Source organism: Canis aureus, chromosome 8 (genome assembly GCF_053574225.1).
Source record: "Canis aureus isolate CA01 chromosome 8, VMU_Caureus_v.1.0, whole genome shotgun sequence".
Classification (NCBI taxonomy): Eukaryota; Metazoa; Chordata; class Mammalia; order Carnivora; family Canidae; genus Canis; species Canis aureus.
The window spans coordinates 39,982,217-40,001,533 of NC_135618.1; the positions used below are offsets into that span (position 1 = coordinate 39,982,217).

Here is a 19,317-nt window from a genome sequence, read left to right on the forward strand (position 1 = left end):
CAGTGGAGACACAGGCAACCAGTCAGGTCTGAGAGATATATTTGAGGCCGAATGCACAGGACTTGATGATAGAATGGATGAGTAGAGGGAGTGTGCTGGTAGCATGAGCAATTGTGTGTATGTGGCGCAACTTACTGGAGGTAAACAGATCAAGAGCTAAAAGCTTGAGTTCTGTGTAGGGCTTTTGTTTTGATGCCTCAGGACATTCCAAGGAAGACACGTGAATATAGGGATCTGGAATGCAGGGAGAGACACAGTGGAAAATCTGGGCGAGACACAGTGAGGTCTTTGTAGTCATGGAAGTGGTGAAGCTCGTTTGGGGGGCCCCTGTACTCAGGAGAGCCCCGGGTACAGTACGGAACAGAAAGAAGCATGTTAGAATCCGGCCGCAAGGCACAGCCGCAGAGGAGACTGGCGCTGGGTCTAGACAGGTGACACACCACGCAGAGCACGTCGGAAGCACAGCGTGTCCCTTTCAACAAGCCAAAGGCACACAAGCTGGCCGAGCCGGCAGCTTCGCGTTGCCAAAGCGGGGTTCGTACCCGGGAGGGAGCGCGGTCAGTGCCTGGGGTCCAGGAACGGAGATTCGTCTGCCTCCCCGACGGTCACACAAGGGGCAGAGGACGAGACTTGAGGGACCTGTCGGCAGACACTGTCGGCCCCGCCGCCCAGTTTCTGTGGAGACCGCCCCGCAGTGGGTTGGGGGGGGGGTCGACTGACCCCGTCTAACCCGCCGACAGGTGCCCACTACCAGGCGCCCGCCACTCACGGTACCTTAGCCTACCAGACGGCGCGCAGCCAAGCGGCCTGAAGAGGACGCCGGAAGTGGGCGCGCCATTTCCGGTTCCCAGCCGGGCGAGCGGCTCGCGTGCATCATCTCGCTGGTGTTCCCGCCGGCCTCCGCGGCGGGCTGGGGGGGCGCTCCGTGGCCGCGCAGAGCCTCTTGGGAGCGGTATGGCGCGTGAGCTCTCCCCGCGCTGTGCGGCCGCGGGTGTCGGGCTCCCAGTACTGCGGTGGCAGGGCCGCGGCTGCCTCAGTTTCCTCTGCGTTCCGGGGAGCTAACGATTTGCACCTCCATGAGGAAATGGTTCGAAGTCACGCATTCACATTCCAAACCCACAATCCCGCCAGTCTTCACAACTCGGTGCGGTCCAGAACCACTGACGTGTAGAACAATGTCACGCCATCGACATCCTCAGAGAATAGCATTTATTAAATGCCAAATCGCACATCAGATCCTGGTGGAAGCGTGCATTCCAGAGCTAAGAGTGTTCAGAATACACCGAAATTGGTAAAATCAAAATATTAGACAATACAAGTGCACATGACAAACATACTTCCGAGTTATCCAAACGAACTAGAGCTTGCCGCATATTCTTAGTTATATAAATGTGCATTTATGTTATATCCCCAGCCTCTCCAGGCTGTTAATGCAAGGAGGGATGTCAAAAAATAAAAGATGAAAACCCTGTAGTAGTCAGATGGGCCGTGAAAAGATGGGTAATGATCATTCTGACATCGGATCGATAGCGTGCTCAATCTACAAAACTAAAACAGATGAATATACATGCTTCAAATGAGAATCACTTAGTTACATTTTTAACAGATGGTCAAAGCAAAAACACTTTATTACTGAAATCATATAAAGATAATTCAAAATAGATTAATTATATATAAGCTATTAACTGCCTTGTACACATACTCAGTAAATAGGCAGATTACTTTGAGAAGAATCTGGTATCAGATTGTGTAACATTCTACAGACATCAGAACAATGACAATTATATGGAATCTCAGAAGTCAAAAACTCAAAACACGATTAACTGTGAAGTATCACTTATTTTAATTCCCTCTATACTGGATTAGTCATTTTCTGTGTTAAATGGGGAGATGTGAATAGCCAATTATTTTGAGTCCAACTCCTTTGAGATTAACAACTAAATCCTACATCTTCCTTAGTTATAAACTGTTGACATCCGAACTCTACTGAAATAATGCTGTTTGTTTCAATGATGGCTGTTAATACACTCTGATATTCAGGCGATCACATTAAGGACTTGTTTGATACACCTTTTCATCTGTGCATCAACAACAGAAACCACGTTTGTTCAAGAGTCAATTTCTTCAGTACAAAGTTCTCACCCCGCACACTATGTCAACATCCATGCTGCAACAAGTAGTGAACCAACGTTCGTAACAATAAATTTCAGCATTTCTCATCCCTATATTAACTTTGTTAATACTGACATACTAAGCTAATATCTCTGAGTTCATGACAAACTGTGAAATCGATCTCTATCAGTCGACGCTATCAACAGAAAGGTGAAAAAGCCATCATCATAAAAACAGCATGGATCTCACTGGTGGACTGACCAACATTTTAGGCTCAGAGCAGCTTGAATTACACCCAGCAAATGTTTTTTTTTTTTTTTCCAGCAAATGTATTTAAGTGCAAGTGCACAATAAGGCAACACCTGAAAATATGCCTCTTTCACAGTAACTGACACTCAAAGTTGTTTTTTTTTTTTAATTTTTAAATTCTTTTGCATCCCAGTCAACAATGAGTATTACACCAAAAGGCATTTTAATTACACTCATGTGTATGTTAATATTTTTATAAAAGTACTATTTTTCTCATCTCTTGTGGAGGTTTGGCATAACCTTACAAAATCTGGAAAGTAAAAATGTAAAACATGAATTTAATTGTGAAGGAAGCCTCATCTGGAAAGGTGACTTCTCATACTGAGATACAAAACAGCATTTATGGCATAAATTCTCACCTTCCCCCATACTGTTGTAGGAGCAAAGGAAAGCATGGCAGCTTCCGTCTTTTATGTCAGCCCTATTCTGTCCAAGTCCTTCTAAGCCTTCCCTACTTTCTGCAGCAACTGCGCAAGTAGGGGCCTCTTTCCCAATTTCATCTCCTGCCCTGCAACCCTGTTCAGTCAGCTGAAACAAGAGAACTAATAATGTGATGACACAGAAGCAGGAAAGCTGGTGGGTAGTGCTTTCTGGAATTTAGCACAGATTATTATATCCCAAAGTTGCCTAATAAGAAATTGAACTGGAGGGACGCCTGGGTGGCTCAGCGGTTGGGCGTCTGCCTTCGGCTCAAGGCGTGATCCCGGGATCCGGGATCGAGTCCCATATGGGACTCTCTGCGAAGAGCCTGCTTCTCCCTCTGCCTATGTCTCTGCCAATCTCTCTCTGTCTCCCATGAAAAATAAATAAATAAATAAATAAATAAATAAATAAATAAATAAATAAATAAAAAGAAATCAAACTGGAGACCATCTTTCTACATACAATTCTAAGCTCTCCAGAGACTTGCTGAAGAAGAACCTACAGATGACCTTACTTTTTAAGACCCTAAAGCCCCAACAGACTGGTGTCTCATATTGAATGCAGACATCAGAAACAGAGAGTTAATTGTGACCTTGACATTCAGAGCACAGGGTCTCAACTGGAGATCTGCAAACAAGAAACAAGAAAAACAAAAAGGGGGATAGGAGTTGATGAGCTGGGTTAGGGTCTCCATTTCCCTCACTCACCAGGAGTATTTTCTTACCTCTAAATGATGTTAAGAGCCTACAGCAGTAGCCATTATCTTTTTGTATACTCAGTTCCCAATCTGCTGTTCTGTAGAAAGACCACATCTTCCAGGTACTACTCTCCTAAAGAGGTCTATTATTGATCACCAGGTTCCCCAGTGATAACTCCACTTTAGTCAATGGTGTGTACTTCTAAACTACTTCAGTAGAATAAGACCATTCTCGCATCCTGATCAAAAGTTCCTTAAAAACCAGTTTTGCTGATGGAAACACAATTTTTAAAGAGACACTGTATGAATGTATATTTGCAAGATTCCCTGTTTTTTTAACATTAGTGACCATTCCATTCAATATTTTGCTCCTATATTTATATGTAAAGCAGTATCTAAAGACCTATGTATTGTCAAATAGTTCGGTTAAACTCTTAGCCACTTCCCATATGTATTTTTCTTTGGAGAGGAGGAGGGCATGTTTTTTTAACCAAAATCCAACTAAAACCATAAAGACTGTACTCTGTAGAGTTGCAATCTCTGATCTGATCATAGGGATAGGAGTTTGAACTGGAAGTCCTAGGGAATCTTTCTGTTGCTTTATTACCATACATGTTAAGTCAGGCTCAGGCTTGGAATAAAGCACAAAGGTAGTTAAAAGGTTCTAGGATGCATGTGCACAGGGTAGCCTCCACGATGACCATTCTTAACCACCCATCTCAACCTTCCTGGCTGCTGGCAGTCCTAACACAAATACCAACACATAACAGGGTTAAGAATGTCAATCTTTAGCACCAGAGAGACCCAAGGTTAAATGCCAGCTTCAGCACACAGCCATTTTTATCTAGGCAAGATACTGACTTTACCTCTGTGGGCTTCAGTTTCCTCGTTTATGAAACAAGGATAGCCCTTCCTCTGTCAGATTTATCCTGAAGATCAAATTAGGTAATACATCTAAATCATCTAGCATGTTCATTAAATAGTTACTATTATTCACAGAAAGGCAGGTAGTGTGCTTTGGTAGAGACTTAGAGGTAAATCCTTTCAAAGAGGAGAAAGTATCTTTCCCTTGATCAAGTCCTGGCAACAAAAGGCTACAGTCAGAGAGCCAAAATTCCTTGTAAATGAGTCACAAAGGCCAGTAGCATCAGATCTGAGAATGGAAACTCTACAGATACTAATAGCCATCATAGTAGCAACTTGTCCATGTATTTGGGAACTTTTCATCTCAGGTATAAAAGCTTCTAAACCACATCAGAAATTCACGAGTGATATGCCATTCCTTACAAATGTTACATTCCAATAATTACAGACCAAAAAGTGTAAGACAGATATCAGCGGATTACTTTCCCAGATAATAAATCTGCAGACCTGGCAAAAAAAAAAAAAAGAGAGAGAGAGAAAGAAAATTCTCTTTCTTCTAAAACTTACTTAGAAACCATGTAACAAAATTAAAGGAACTTCTAGCAAAACTTTCATTTTAATGAAAACTGATATAAAAAAAATTCATTATCATTCTCTAGTTCATACAAATGGAATGTGAACAGTGAGTGAGTTACTGAGTTAGAATCCTGGCTTCATTCACTAGCTGTGTCGTTGATTATGCTTCCTCAGTTATAAAATAGAAATTATATAGTACCTAAAGCAAGGTTGTGCTGGAGACAAAGTGACATGTGATATAGAATGCATGTAAAATCCCTAGCACATAAAGAGTAACTGGTCCCCAGTTTTCAGTATACATACTGAAAAGTACAGCATTAACAACAACTTAGTTTATTTACATGGTGGTTTTTTTATGTTTTTGCTGATGAACAATGAGATGCATATACAACTTGAAACTTTTCCCACACATGGTACATTTAAAAGGTTCCTCTCCTGTGTGGCTCTTCTGGTGGCATGCAAGCTCTGAATCCAAAATAAAACTTTTTGCACATGTTTTGCATTTGTGGGGTTTTTCCCCTCTATGAATGCTCTGATGGGAAATTAGCTCAGAGACACGAAGGAAGGTCATCGTACACTCAGGACATTTTAAGGGTTTGAATTTTGAGAACAAAAGCATATTTTCCCCACAGTCGCTGCAGTGTTCAGAGTCATCTTCATGTCCCTGCTCAGGAAGGATAAGGAGCGAGGGCTTCCCAAAGCACTTCATACACTGAGTGCAGTCATACTGGGTGGCTAATGTGTGTGTTTTCTCATGCAGAGCAAGATTTGTTTTCTGACCATATTTACTGCAGTCAGTACATTCACAGGCTTTTTTAGTAGTGTGGATTTTCTGATGCTGTGACAATCCTAGGAGCCACAAAAAACCTCTCCCACAAATGCCACACGTGTAGGGTTTCTCCTTTACGTGGACATTCATGTGCCGAGACAAATGTGAGTGCTGGCGGAAGCTGCTGCCACACTCAGCACACTTATAAGGCTTCTCGCCAGTATGGATTCTCCTGTGTGTCCTCAGGTTGGCTCTATGATTGAAAATTTTCCCACAGTCACCACATTTATGTTTTTTCTCCCCTGAATGAGTTTGCTGATGCAAAACAAGGTATGAATTATCACTGAAGCTTTCGTCACATTCAGGACACTTGTACAAATTTTTGGCTTCTTCCCCAGGAAATTCAAGAATTTCAGAAAGTGCTTTGGTTCCTAAACATTGAGATAGTTCTAGTAATGGGGTTTGGTTTTCAATGGTAACTAATAGGCTTCTAAACCTCTTCTTGCAAGCAGGAGCTCCACCTGATACTTTTCTTTCTGGGTCTCCAACTCCAGTTTCAGATTTTTCTGGGTAATAGACAAGGGGCACAGCGATGGAGTTTTCTGGGGAAAGTTCTTCAAATCCCGTAGACTCTAGATTTAACTGCTGTGGAATCTCAGTCTTGCCTTCCCCTCCTGTTGATAAAAACAAAACAAAGCAAAACATAGACCTCAAGAGGTGCTGGGGAAAGAACATGCTAGTTACACAGGGACCAAGAATCTGTAGATGGCTTATCCTAGAACCCAGGCACCAATTCTATACAAAATCAGGCCAGCAGGCTCTACTGACTTTCCAGAGGTGATCCTGTGATGGAGGAAGTGGAAAAGAGTTGCAACTAAGTCAGGGTCCAGTGGGATAGGAACAAAGGCAATCTTGGTAGCCATTGTTTAGAGGAGGTTTCCAGTTAGTCTCCTGAGTCTCAAAAACCTTTCATCATTTAAGTAATCTGAAGTGACCACTGAGCAAACACAATTGGAATATGAGACGGGAAGTCATATTTAAGAGAGAAAGAGAGCAAGTGGCTATTTTCTACCTAGCAGATAAACACTCTGGTTATTAGAAATAGTGTTATTGTCACCCGGAGAGTTCTTCAAAATTTCTTTACCTGTCCTGGAGGAGAGATCAAGGTAGAGCTACCATGCATACAACAGCCAAATGGTAACTGGTCTCACTGCTAGGATGGCTGACAAAACTTGGGCCTGCCAAAAAGCATTCTTCTGTAGTATCTGTCCAAATATTCTTAATTTATAAGGCTACATATCAATATAAAAGGGGTCTCTCCTTACAAAGAAACAGCCCTAGGACTGCCCCAGTGCACTGCCTAGAAAGGATTTCTGGGCTGCAGTGTAGTGTGGATATCCAAATGATAGCCAGTAGTTTTGCTGATTTGAGGAGAGCAAATTCAGGGATTACAAGATGGCTAGAATTTGACAACAAAATACTGGGGATGAGGCAGGTGCCCAGGCGCCATCTAGGTAGGGCACCATTAAGACCTGGGATGAGTATTAACCTGTAAGTGCACATGAGGAAACTATCCCAGACTGGGAAAAGAACCATCAAAAGGAACAGACAATCTTTAGAGTTCACATCATACATAGTTCAATAGTTATGTTCCTGCCAGCCAAGGTGGAACACACAAGGCATTAGGCAGTATCCTCAGAAAGACAATGGTTCAGCAGCAGGTTAAACTGGCCCTAGACTAAAGGCTGCTCTGTATACACCCTAACAAAGCAAAAAGCAAGCCCTGAAAGGATCTTACTGATCCCAAGTAACTTAAATGCAAAGTCCAAAAATATTTTAAAAACAACAAAAGCCAACTATGCAACAACATAAAACTCACAATGTCCAGCACCCAATCAAAAATGATCAGACATGTGAAGAAGCAGAAAAATATGACCCATAACTAGGAGCATAATCAATGAACAGAAACAGACTCAGAAATGACACAGGTGATAAAACTAGTAGAAACAATGTTAAAATAGCTATACCTACACTTCTTATGTTCAAAAAGGTAGAGGGAAAGGCACATGAGGAAGAGAGAGGTGGAAAATATAAAACATAAGTTATGATGTCATTCCAAGAGCCAACCCTAGACAGAGGCAAACTCTATGTGGCATCGTTTCTGCATATAGTTTCCCTTATGTGAAAATGGCACAGAACCCCCTTAAGAGTAAATCAATTTTGAATCTTTAGCAAATGATAGTAACCTATCCTTATGAGGTTTTGAAAGTAAAATTGTTACAGTCACTATAACAAGTACTATAACAAATACTTGGGAAGATTACCAGATACCATCAGGTCTCATGCAAAAACCAGTCACTGTACTCAGTAGGATTTTTTTGTCTTAAGAGATCATTTCATCGTTTGAAAACCTCATTGTCCAGCAAGTTCTTGTCATATCCACATAGATCACCCAGAGATAGGTCCCATGCCCCCATACCAACATGGGAATGAGACATGAAATCCTGTCCTAAAACTGACCAAAGTTCCAAAATGCAGGAAAAACAACTGCCTTACCCATCAAGGCCATGTCCTCGAAACACTCCAGTGTAGTGTCTCTGCTGAGGGACCTCTGGGCAGGATACAGACTCACACACTCCTCTTGAGAAAAATATACAGCCAGGTCCTCAAACAGCAATGGCCCCTGAAACAACATGAGAGCCCAACTCAGGACAAGAGGCCCCAAGACCACCTCCTTACTCGGTTTGAGAAGACACCAGAGCTAGAAACATTAGAACCCAGGGAGAAAGGGGCATGGCACTAAAAGGTTCCTGAGTGCTGGGGATGGTGTATAAATGGGTTCTAAGGGTGATGGTGGAAATTGGGAAGGAGTAAAAAAGGGACATAATTTTTGAGGCAGTGGTATAAGGGCCAAGACGGTAAACTGTAAAAAGTTCTAGAAGAGACTTCTAGAAAAGATGAGGGACCTCTCGGGAAGGGAAACCATCACATATGACGCTCTAAGGGAAAGAAGACTGAGCAGCCCAGGAAGAAGCATGAAAAGGGACAGGGGTTCCAGTGTTCTCCCAACATCCTTCTGCTTGCTAGTCTCTCCTTCTTGCACATGACACTCACTGCTAAGCTCTCTTTAGAATCACATCCAGGCCTAGTCCTGCTTCCCTATTTTAACAGTCTTACAAACCAATAGAACCTCCACGATTAAGAATCTCCTGGGATGGACAGCTCAGGTGGCTCAGCGGTTTGGCGCCACCTTCGGCCCAGGGCCTGACACAGAAAACCCAGGATCGAGTCCCGCGTCGGACTCTCTGCATGGAGTCGGCTTCTCCCTCTGCCTCTGTGTGTGTGTGTCTCACGAATGAATAAATAAATAAAAATCTTAAAAAAAAAAAAAAAAAAAAAAAAAAAGAATAGCCTGGGGTTGGGAATCCCTGGGTGACTCAGCGGTTTAGCGCCTGCCTTCCGCCCAGGACGTGATTCTGGAGTCCCGGGATTGCGTCCCACATCGGGCTCCCTGCATGGAGCCTGCTTCTCCCTCTGCCTGTGTCTCTGCCTCTCTGTGTCTCTCGTGAATAAATAAATAAAATATTTTTTTTAAAAAAGGAATTGCCTGGGGGTTTTGTTTGTTTCTGTGTTTATTCAAAAGATATGGGATGACCCTAGAATTCTGCACGTTTGAGCAGGATTCCAGAAAATGACTTTGAGGTCCTCTGATAGCTTTCTCCAATGGGCCCTGCTCCCGGTTGGCGGTTCTGAAAGGAAACGGAGGGATACACCGTTTCTCCCACATGCCTGGTCTAGGAGAAAAGACAGCTTGGTCAAAGGGCTACTGGGACTGGGAGCCCTCCCACCGAGACGGGCATTCCCAACCCTCTTCAAAGGAGGGCAGGCAGAGGCCGGACAGTAGCAGCAGGAACAGGGACCTGGTCTTACCTGGGCCCCGGTTGCTGGGAGCGCGGACGCCATCCCCGTGGGGTGGGAGTGCCTTCCTCAAGTGGCTACACTGACTTCAGGATAGATCTGGGAGGGGAGAGAATGATCCTCAGAAGGGCCAACGTGGCTGCAAAGCCCCTCATGCACTCCCAAGGCTTCCTCGCTTTCCCAACCCCTTTAAGACCTGAGCCGACCGCTCCTCTCCGCAGCCCAGCCTCGGAGGGCATGACTCCCAGGCGGGCCAGGTCCCACCTTCCGCTCCGACACTGGTGATCTTAGAAAGCCTCCCGCCACCCCTGCCAGAAATAGCACATGGCTACGCCCAACCCACACTCCTGACGGAAAACCGGGACCACTGCGAAGCTCCCACGCTCCTCGACGCTGGAGCTGCTGGGAAAACCGCCGGAAACGGCCCGCCCCCATGTTTTTTACGAAACTCTACCCTGTGATTGGTTAGCGGTACTCCGAAGGGGGCAGTCTTTCTCGTGTGTTGACCAATCAAGTCCGTTAGCGGAGGACCGATGACTCACGGGACATGCTGGGAGATGTAGTTTTCCGCCCGTCTCTCGAAGTAAGTATTTCCGGTTCCTGTGCCTGGGTCTCCCGCGTGAGCTCCTGCCGGCTTAACCTGCAGCTAGTAGGGAGGAGGTTAAGAGGTCGGGTGACCTCTAAGCGACGTAATGTTGCAGGGAAGAAGAAAAGCAAGAAGACAGGGAGACTCCAGAACTCGAAAGACTATTGGCACCGAAATGTGGGTCCACCCAGGGTGAGGTGAGTGGGCAGGAGTGCAAGTCCTAGCCTTGGCCTGAGCAGTCTTCTGTGTCTTGGGCTGACTCTGAGGCTGTGTAGTGAAAAGGAGTGTGTTCTGCGTCGACAAAGTTCAGATCAGCTTCTGCCAGGTTGCTAGTCTCCGACCCAGTGCATTGTGGGGGCATTGTGCCCCGCGACTGCACCCCCGCCGAGCCAGGTCAGGCTCAGAGCCACAGCCGATCTCAACCCGGAGTAGAGCCGTAGGCTTGCTTCTCAAGACTCTGTATGCCTTCTGATACCTCACATTCGACCTGTACTATGGCCGCATATTTTACACCTCGCTGTGCCGTGGTGTAGGGATTTGGAATTTTAAATTGGGCTCCTTCCCAAGCTATGCCACTGATTGCTTGGGTCATCTTGGCCAATATACAACTTTGCTTTCCTTAATGCAAAGACTTCCAAATGCTTCTCCTCAGAGAGTAATTTCAAATAAGTTGTCAGCTTACAAAGCTAAAAAAGCAAGGATGATAGGTACCTTAATAGAAAATTCTGGGTAAGTCTCTCTCTCTCTCTCTCTCTCTCTCTCTCTCTCTCTCTATATATATATATATATATATATATATATATATAAAGATTTTTATTTTATTATTTATTCATGAGAGACAAAGAGAGAGAGAGAGAGAGTCCGAGTCACAGGCAGAGGGAGAAGCAGGCTCCATGCAGGGAGCCTGACGTGGGACTCCATCCGGGATCTCCAGGATCAGGCCCTGGGCGGAAGGCAGGCACTAAACCGCTGAGCCACCCGGGCTGCCCCTATTTTCTTATTCTAGTGCCAAACATGTGCCAAGATCTAAAAGATTACTCAATAAATGATTGCATGATTATTGAAACAATATTATCAGAATTGACAAAATAAGGAGTGGGAAGAGGTGGACTATCAGGACAGTTTCATCTGCAAATAACAGAAAACCTAACAGAATTACGTTCAAAAGTAGGGCAGGTACAGGCTGGTTAATTCAGTGGCTCAATGACACCAGCAAGGTCCCAATATTTCCCTGTTTCTTCTCTGTCTCCATAGTATATTGGTGAAAGTGAAAATGAAATCCACATAATAAATGCAGACATGCATTAGGCCAGGTATCCATCCTAAATTAACTATTATCAAGGGTAAGAAGACTATACCTACCTTCATTGGTTTGGACCAACCATAGTTCATTCCCTGGAACTGGGGGAAGGACCCAGCCTCCCCTGGCCAACTACCTGCACAATATTAGGGCTCTGTTGGAAAAGAAAAAGAAGGAAGCAGAACAGATGTCAGATAGGTACTAAGAGTGTCTGCCACAAGTGACATTGACATAAAAGAGCTAGGCCTTCTGGGAATGGGTCACAAAAGAGGTATCTGGGGGTCCCAGGGGGAAGGAAAAAGCTGGTGGAAGGACAGGTGGAAGAATGATAAGGAAAAACTTCCCTACGGGCATATAATTCAGTCTTACTCTTTCAGTCTTGGTCTCTCTTAACACTTAGCAAGATTAATCTTTCAAGCTCCTTTCTTGATCTACCTGTTTAGTTTTGGTAGTTAGAGGGTCTAGGGAAGATTTTGTTTCCTCTCCCATTTCAAAGATAACCCTCTCTCTCTGGTTATCCAATGAGTTAATACCACAAGCTTCACTTCTGATCATTGGAAACTGTGTTTATTTCTTTGTAATGAGGTCAAAGTTCAAAGGTAAGAGCCACGGGGCACCTGCGTGGCTCAGTGGTTGAGCCTCCGCTTTTTCCTCAGGTTGTGACCCCGGGGTCCTGGGATGGAGTCCCGCATGGGTTTCCCTGCAGGGAGCCTGCTTCTCCCTCAGTCTGTGTCTCTGCCTCAATCTCTGTGTCTCTCATGAATAAATAAATAAAATATTAAAAAAAAAAAAAAAAGGTAAGAGCCACAGGAGCCTCTTGTTCTTGGTGAAAGGGCCAAAAATCAAAATAAGGAGAATCTAAGCCCTAGATGAGATATCCCTGACATAAGAATAGCATTAAATACAAGCACAAAGGGAGAGGGGGAAAGATGACTACTTGAACACTACCATGATTCTATGAAGAATATGCTTTCAGGTTAGACCATGTACCAGGCTGTTAGCTCTTCTTTAACGTTTATGCTTTGGATGGTCTAGCCTGTAGGGAAGTGACCCAGGCAGACGTTCAACCACGGAGCCACCCAGGTGTCCCACAGCCTTTGTATTCTTTGTGAGATGTAAATACTACCTGGGAAATTGGCAGGGCCATATCAGAATGTACCAGAAGAATGTAAATAAGGAACATCAGCTTTTTCTCCCAACTTCAGCAAGAGGCTTTTCTCGCAGAAATCCAAAAGGCCTGACTGGGCAGTTAGAAACCTGAACTCACTAGTATCCAGTTGCTAATAAAGGGAATGATGGATGCTGATCATGCCTGCAGGATTTACCGTCACCAAGAGCTAGAGGCTCGGGGCGCCTGGGTGGCTCAGATGGTTAAGCATCTGCCTTTAGCTCAGGTTCTGATCCCAGTGTCCTGGGATTGAGCCCACAGCGGGCTCCTTGCTCAGCCAGGGAGTCGGCTTCTTCTGCCCCTCCCCCTACTTGTGCTCTCTTGCTCTCTATTGAATGAATGAATGAATAAAATCTTTTTTTTTAAAAAAAAGGAAAAGCAAGAGACTTTCATGACTTTGGGGCTAGGATTATTTCTAGCTGGGCAGGAATTCCTTCATTAGAAAGAGGCTCAAAAAGAAAATAAAAAAAATAAAAAAAGAAAGAGGCTCAAAAAAGAAAAAGAAAGGAGCACCTGGGTGGCTCAGTCGGTTCACTGTCTGCCTTAGGCTCAGGTCATGATCTCATGGTCCTGGGACTGAACCTGCATCGGGCTCCCTGCTCAATGGGGAGCCTGCTATTCCCTTTGTCCCTCCCCCTGCTCATGCTCTTTCTCTCTTTCTCATTCTCAAATAAATGAAATCTTTTAAGAAAAAAGAGAGAAGGGAGGAAGGAGGAAAAAAGAGAAAGAGCAAGGAAGGAGAGAGGGGAAGAAGGAAGGAAGCAAGCTCTACGCTCTAAGTTGTGCTTCCAATATACTAATTCTATTACCAGAAAGTGGTTTTACTCTGTGTCGATTCTAACAGAATTCTTTCTGTCACTGAGGCTAGAAATGCTTCCAAAGGAAGATTCTGGACCTACAGATACTGATTGATTCTTGCAAATAGAAGCTGTAAGCAGAGACTCTTGGAAGATAATGAGATCTATAGAGCATGCAGGTTAGGCATGCTCAGTGAGGACGGAGAAGGAACAATGGGTGGGGAATAGATGAGAAGACTCCATGCTTAGACAATTCCCCCCCAAAGGACCCTTCAGATGGAGCGTTCTGAAATCATGGGTTTAATTGTCTGAGACACTTGGCTCAGGAGTGAACAAAGATAGCATGGCATGGCCAGTAGCGAAGTAATGGCCTTGCCTCTTTGTCCCCTGGAGCAGACAGAAAGGCTGTACATGAGGAACAAGACAGAGAGCCAGCCAGAGTGGGAAGAGTTCCAGAGAGTGAGCTAAAGCCCACTGTGTCTTGATGTGGATGGTGCACTCCAAGTCAGAGGAAACCTACTCAAATGAAACTCATTTTATTAGTCAATATTTCTAAAATTATCAATACTGAATGATAGAGGGGGCTAGTAAAACATATACTTTTGCTTTGCTTTTACATGCTCCATAAAAGGAGCATATTATTTTATAGAGTAATTTGTCCCTAGTATGTGGATTATGAGGTTTAAAACTTTTCATACCAGGGACACCTGGGTGGCTCAGCAGTTGAGCGTTAGTTGAGCGTCTGCCTTTGGCTCAGTGCGTGATCCCATCCCAGGGTCCCAGGATTGGGTCCCCGCATCGGGCTTCCTGCATGGAGCCTGCTTCTCCCTCTGCCTATGTCTCTGTCTCTCTGTGTGTGTGTGTGTGTGTGTGTGTGTCTCTCATGAATAAATAAAATCTAAAAAAAAAGACAAAATAAAAAACTTCAAACCATTCGACCTTGTAAATCTAATTGTAAATTTCTATCTGTATTAATTGGGCATCTGATTTCATTAACTATACACAGACACCCAGAGTAACGTTGGCTTAAACAAATGGAAATATATTTTCCTCTCTAATTCAAGCCAGTATGACAGCTGTGCCCTGGAAAGCTTCTAGGGGCCCAGACTCCCTCTGCTTTGCGCTTCGCTTCCTGTAGGGTATTTTCTGTCATGACTCTCAGACTCCCAGTCCAGCTTGGCTCACCAGCACGTCTCAGTTGCAGCCAGCAGGAAGAGGAAAAGCAGGGCATGTCCCTTTCTTTACGGGGCAGAACTGGAAGGTTGTACCTGCCACTTTGATTCACATCCCATTAGCTAGAACTTAGTTACATGGTCAGAGAAACACGCCTCAGTCAACAGAGGCTAGGAAACATAATATTTATGCTGGATAGCCCATGCCCATCTAAAAAGCACAAGTTAAATCAAGATGAGAAAGAAGCACAAAGTAGACATTAGGGGCAACTGGCAAAAAGTGCCATGTTCTCCTAAGGAAATGTGTTGGAAATGGAAAATCACAAAGGTGTTTACTGCAGAATTATGTAGAGTGGAGAAAAATTAGAAATGACCTAACGTGTAAGTAGTAGTTTTCCTCTTAGGAGGAAATACTGCAGCCAATTAACGTGTTACTTATAAGGAATTTTAAGTAATATGGAGAAATTCTAACATTAATTTTTTAAAAAGGAACGCATAACTAGATGTAAAATACTATCATTATTAAAAATGTACTGAAAAAAAAATGTACTGAAGAACAGCAATAAGGAGACATGCAAATGCTGAATGATCCTCTCAGGTTGGTTTCCATAGCTGCAAAATAGGAACATGAGTGTAACTATTTCTTGTGTTTTTGCAGTGATTAAATGAGATACTACGTGACACAACACTCTAGCATAAGAGAAGTGCTCAACAGTGTGAGCTTTATTATTGAAAAGATTTTTAGGGGCGCTAGGTGGTTCAGTTGTTTGGGCATCCAACCCTTGATGTCAGCTCAGCTCTTGATCTAAGGGTCAGTGAATTCAAGCCCTGTGTTGGGCTCCATGCTGGACATGCAGCCTACTTTTTAAAAAAGATTTTTTTTTTAAATTTTTATTTATTTATGATAGTCACAGAGAGAGAGAGAGGCAGAGACACAGGCAGACGGAGAAGCAGGCTCCATGCACCAGGAGCCCGATGTGGGATTCGATCCTGGGTCTCCAGAATCGCGCCCTGGGCCAAAGGCAGGCGCCAAACCACTGCGCCACCCAGGGATCCCTTAAAAAAGATTTTAAATAAAGTTGTGATATATTGGTCCTTTAGCAATCAGACACATCAACATAGTCCACATGGAGCTTCCTGTAATGACATGTTTCCCAGGAACTTGGAAGAAGGAGAATAAGGCTGAACTCATAATTAAGCTGAGAAAACCAAGATGAAGTCAACTTTTGTAGAAATAAGAAATAACTTTAAGCAAAGCCTGGGAAGTTAATGAGGTTGTGATGTGTGGGTCTAAAAAGGAATGTGTGTTTACAGAAGGGCCTCATCTCAATGGGACCCTGGCATCCTCCTGACGCTGCTCAAGGCAATATTGACCGTATAGGACAAGTGTTCCTGACACTAGAGAAGGGCCTGCTGTGTTGGACCATGGCCTGAGTAAAAAATCTCCCTTAAGACTGTTTCCCGGGGGAACCTGGGTGGCTCAGTGTTTGGGTGTCTGCCTTCGGCTCAGGGCGTGATCCTGGGATCAAGTCCCGCATTGGGCTCCCTGCATAGAGCCTGCTTCTCCCTCTGCCTGTGTCTCTGCCTCTCTCTCTGTGTCTCTCATGAATAAATAAATAAAATCTTAAAAAAAAAAAAAAAAAAAAAAGACTCTCTGTTTCCCTTTCTCGTATACCCTACTCACCAAGAACTTCCTGATTAGCAATCTAGCTTCCCAGGAACCGTAATAGAAGAAGAGGCACCTGGAGCAGGAATAGGGGTATTCCAGTGACCCTTTACCTTAAAAAAGGTAACCCAGCATTTAGCTTAAGCCTCACTCTTTTGCAAGTCTGAGCAGTAAACCCAGTCTCAGGGTGCATTGACAACCGAACTGGAGAACCAGACCCTCCCAATATGCTGGCCTGACCCTTCAAGACCGGGCTAAGCGTCCAGATGGTTGTCCTCTGCTACTTCTGTCTTGGTTCCATTGTAGCAAGCAGGATCATCCTTGGTGATCTACTTGCAGCATTTTACACCAAAAGGGAATTTCTTTGGAAGCAAGATATTTGGTTCTTGGTTGTAGTGGCTTCGAGTCGGACTTCAGGATCATGACCTGAACCAAAAGCAGATGCTTAACTGACTGAGCCACTCAGCGCCCGGGTGTGCATACTTCTAAAAAAAAAAAAAAGCTTTTTCAAAGGAGCCTGGGTGGCTTACTCGATGAAGCATCTGACTCTTGATCTTGGCTCAGGTCTTGATCTCTGGGTCGTGAGTTCAAGCCTCACATCGGGCTCCACACTGGTTATGGGGCCTGATGTGGGAAACAAAGGCGAAATGAAAACTTAGATTTCCTTGCTGCTTACAGCCCACTGACAAGTCCTTGAAACAGGCAGAGTGACCATCTTCTAGAAACTCAACTGCCTCGATGTTGACACCTTGGTAAAGGCAAAAAACAATCTTAGCCAGGCCTCCCTCCTCCTCCAGGATCCTGTAAGTCTACTTTAGAAATTCCTTTAGAAATTTCTTTTATTTCTACCCTCCAAGATTTATGTTAGCAATCATCCCCCAAGCATATGACCCACTGATATACATCTGAGGGGTCTCACGATTCAGGTTTTATTAGATAGTAATAAATGACTTTGACCTAAAAATAGCAAGCCCCCTTAAGATCCTGGAAGCCTTGTTTCCAAAATTCTTTGGAGGCTTGTGCTGTCCTTAACCCCCTCCCAACTTGAAACCAACTTGTGATCCCAGTGTCCCTCTTCCTGCCCACAGGTCCTATGCCCCTGCTTTAAGAAAACCACCTTTTTGCCCCAGAGGCATCTCAATTCTTGGCCATTGGCTCTGAACCCCACCACTTCAAACCATATCAAAACCTACTTTAAGATTTTATTTATTCATGAGAGAGAGAGAGAGGCAGAGACACAGGAGGAGGGAGAAGCAGGCTCCATGAAGGAAGCCTGACGTGGGACTTGATCCCGGGACTCCAGGATCATGCCCTGGGCCGAAGGCAGGTGCCAAACTGCTGAGCCACCGAGGGATCCCCTAAATAAAATCTTTAAAAGAAAATTTTCAACCCTGAATATTTGAAAGAATAATGCAACAAACACTTATGTACCTGCCAACTTAGCTTCACCAGTTGGTGACATTTATGAAATTTGCTTTTCAGGACACAACACAGAAGTTGCCTGCATCACATTCACTCTTGTCCATTGGCACTAAATTTGGCCTTCAGCCTTTCCTTGCTGCAAGGGAGCCTGGGAAATACTCTGACAGCTATTTGCTTGCTGTAGGGGGTGGGGTTCTGTTACTACAAGAAAATGTAATAAAGCAGTTATTGGAGGAGAAGAAGAATACAACAGAGATTAGATGACAGTTAGCCACCTCTGATACATTGAGTCCTCACATCTTGTAGCCAGTAGTTCTTTCAGAAGTGGGTTCTGGAAAGATCCAGGCTAAATTGTAGCCCATCTCTAGAAAGTATATAGGACTTCAAAATGGATTGTACACACCCGGCTCATTCTTGATGGCTGTCCTGCCCTCATTTTTCTTGATGTACTGCGTGGACCTTTCTAATCAATCTTACAACTTTTTTTATTTTTTTTGCAACAAATTTAATTTCTAAATAATTAATGACACACTAAATATAATTGTGTGGAGTGCTCAAAATGTTCTGAATGGGACAACAGAGTTCACCACAGCATCTTTGTTTCCAATAGCATGTTTGCAGTGCTTAAGCCTGTAACTGTGGAGAGCTGTAGAGTATGATATTCATTTTCATTTTGTCGAACTGTTATTTTAGCTTTCTTTAAAAACCCGGGAACTGACAGAAACTGCTACAAAAAGGAAATATAAGTACAGGTTGCTTTATATAAATCTAGATTCCATCAGCCACTACACAATAAATTATTCCTTGTTTTTTTGATGGGGGGGGGGGGGCAGAGACACAGGCAGAGGGAGAAGCAGGCTCCATGCACCCGGAGCCCGACGTGGGATTCAATCCCAGGTCTCCAGGATCGCACCCTGGGCCAAAGGCAGGCGCCAAACCGCTGCACCACCCAGGGATCCCTCCTTGTTGTTTTATATTGCCTGTTACACTGCTCTTGGTCTATTTATACCAGTTACCTTTAAAAACTTTTCATCTCATTAGATACTTTTTCCTTTTCAAAATGTAAAAAAGAATATGTCTTTAGTTTGTCTAAAATAGTGTTAATTAAAATAAAATAAAATAGTGTTTATTTATACTTTTGATATGTGGTAACGTTTATTTTCTTGGATGTGAATTAAATCCTTTTAGGGTGGATCATTGTAGCCTTTGGCTGTAAGCAGGGCCTTTTTATTCCATGCTTTGGCTGTGTGGTCCACTTTTATTCGAAGGCAAAGAATAAACTGCTTTAAAGTTACTATCAGATGTTGCTCAACACGAGTTCCTAGTAACAGAGCTGGAGTTCGATCCTGTACCTTGAGCGCAACCGACCCCAGCCCACTGGCACGGCGACAGCCCTCAACAGCCCGTGCGCGGAGACGGCCTGGCCGGCGGCCGCGTCGCCGGGCGCCAGGGGAGGTGCTGCCCGCCAACCGGGTCCAGGCCACCACGCTTCCCCGGCTGGACGCGCCGCCGGGCTCCGGGGATGGAAAAGCCCGAGC

At 44.3% G+C, this 19,317-nt stretch overlaps 1 protein-coding gene across 5 annotated transcripts; it reads right to left on the reverse strand.

Moving 5' to 3' along the window:
• Positions 1-1,596: 1,596 nt before the first annotated feature.
• ZNF597 (zinc finger protein 597) lies at positions 1,597-10,256 on the reverse strand. Of its 5 annotated transcripts, none has more exons than XM_077906380.1 (4): positions 10,123-10,256; positions 9,681-9,767; positions 8,307-8,433; positions 1,597-6,424 (listed from the first exon to the last, which is right to left on the reverse strand). In XM_077906380.1, the coding sequence occupies exons 2-4, from the start codon at positions 9,711-9,713 to the stop codon at positions 5,319-5,321; spliced, it is 1,266 nt and encodes a 421-aa protein (XP_077762506.1). In that variant the 5' UTR covers positions 9,714-9,767; positions 10,123-10,256; the 3' UTR covers positions 1,597-5,318. The 5 variants fall into 5 exon arrangements, with proteins under 5 accessions (XP_077762506.1, XP_077762503.1, XP_077762502.1 ...); XM_077906377.1 differs by having other exon boundaries at positions 10,012-10,123; XM_077906376.1 differs by lacking the exon at positions 10,123-10,256 and adding an exon at positions 9,865-10,082.
• Between the last annotated feature and the right edge of the window lie 9,061 nt (positions 10,257-19,317).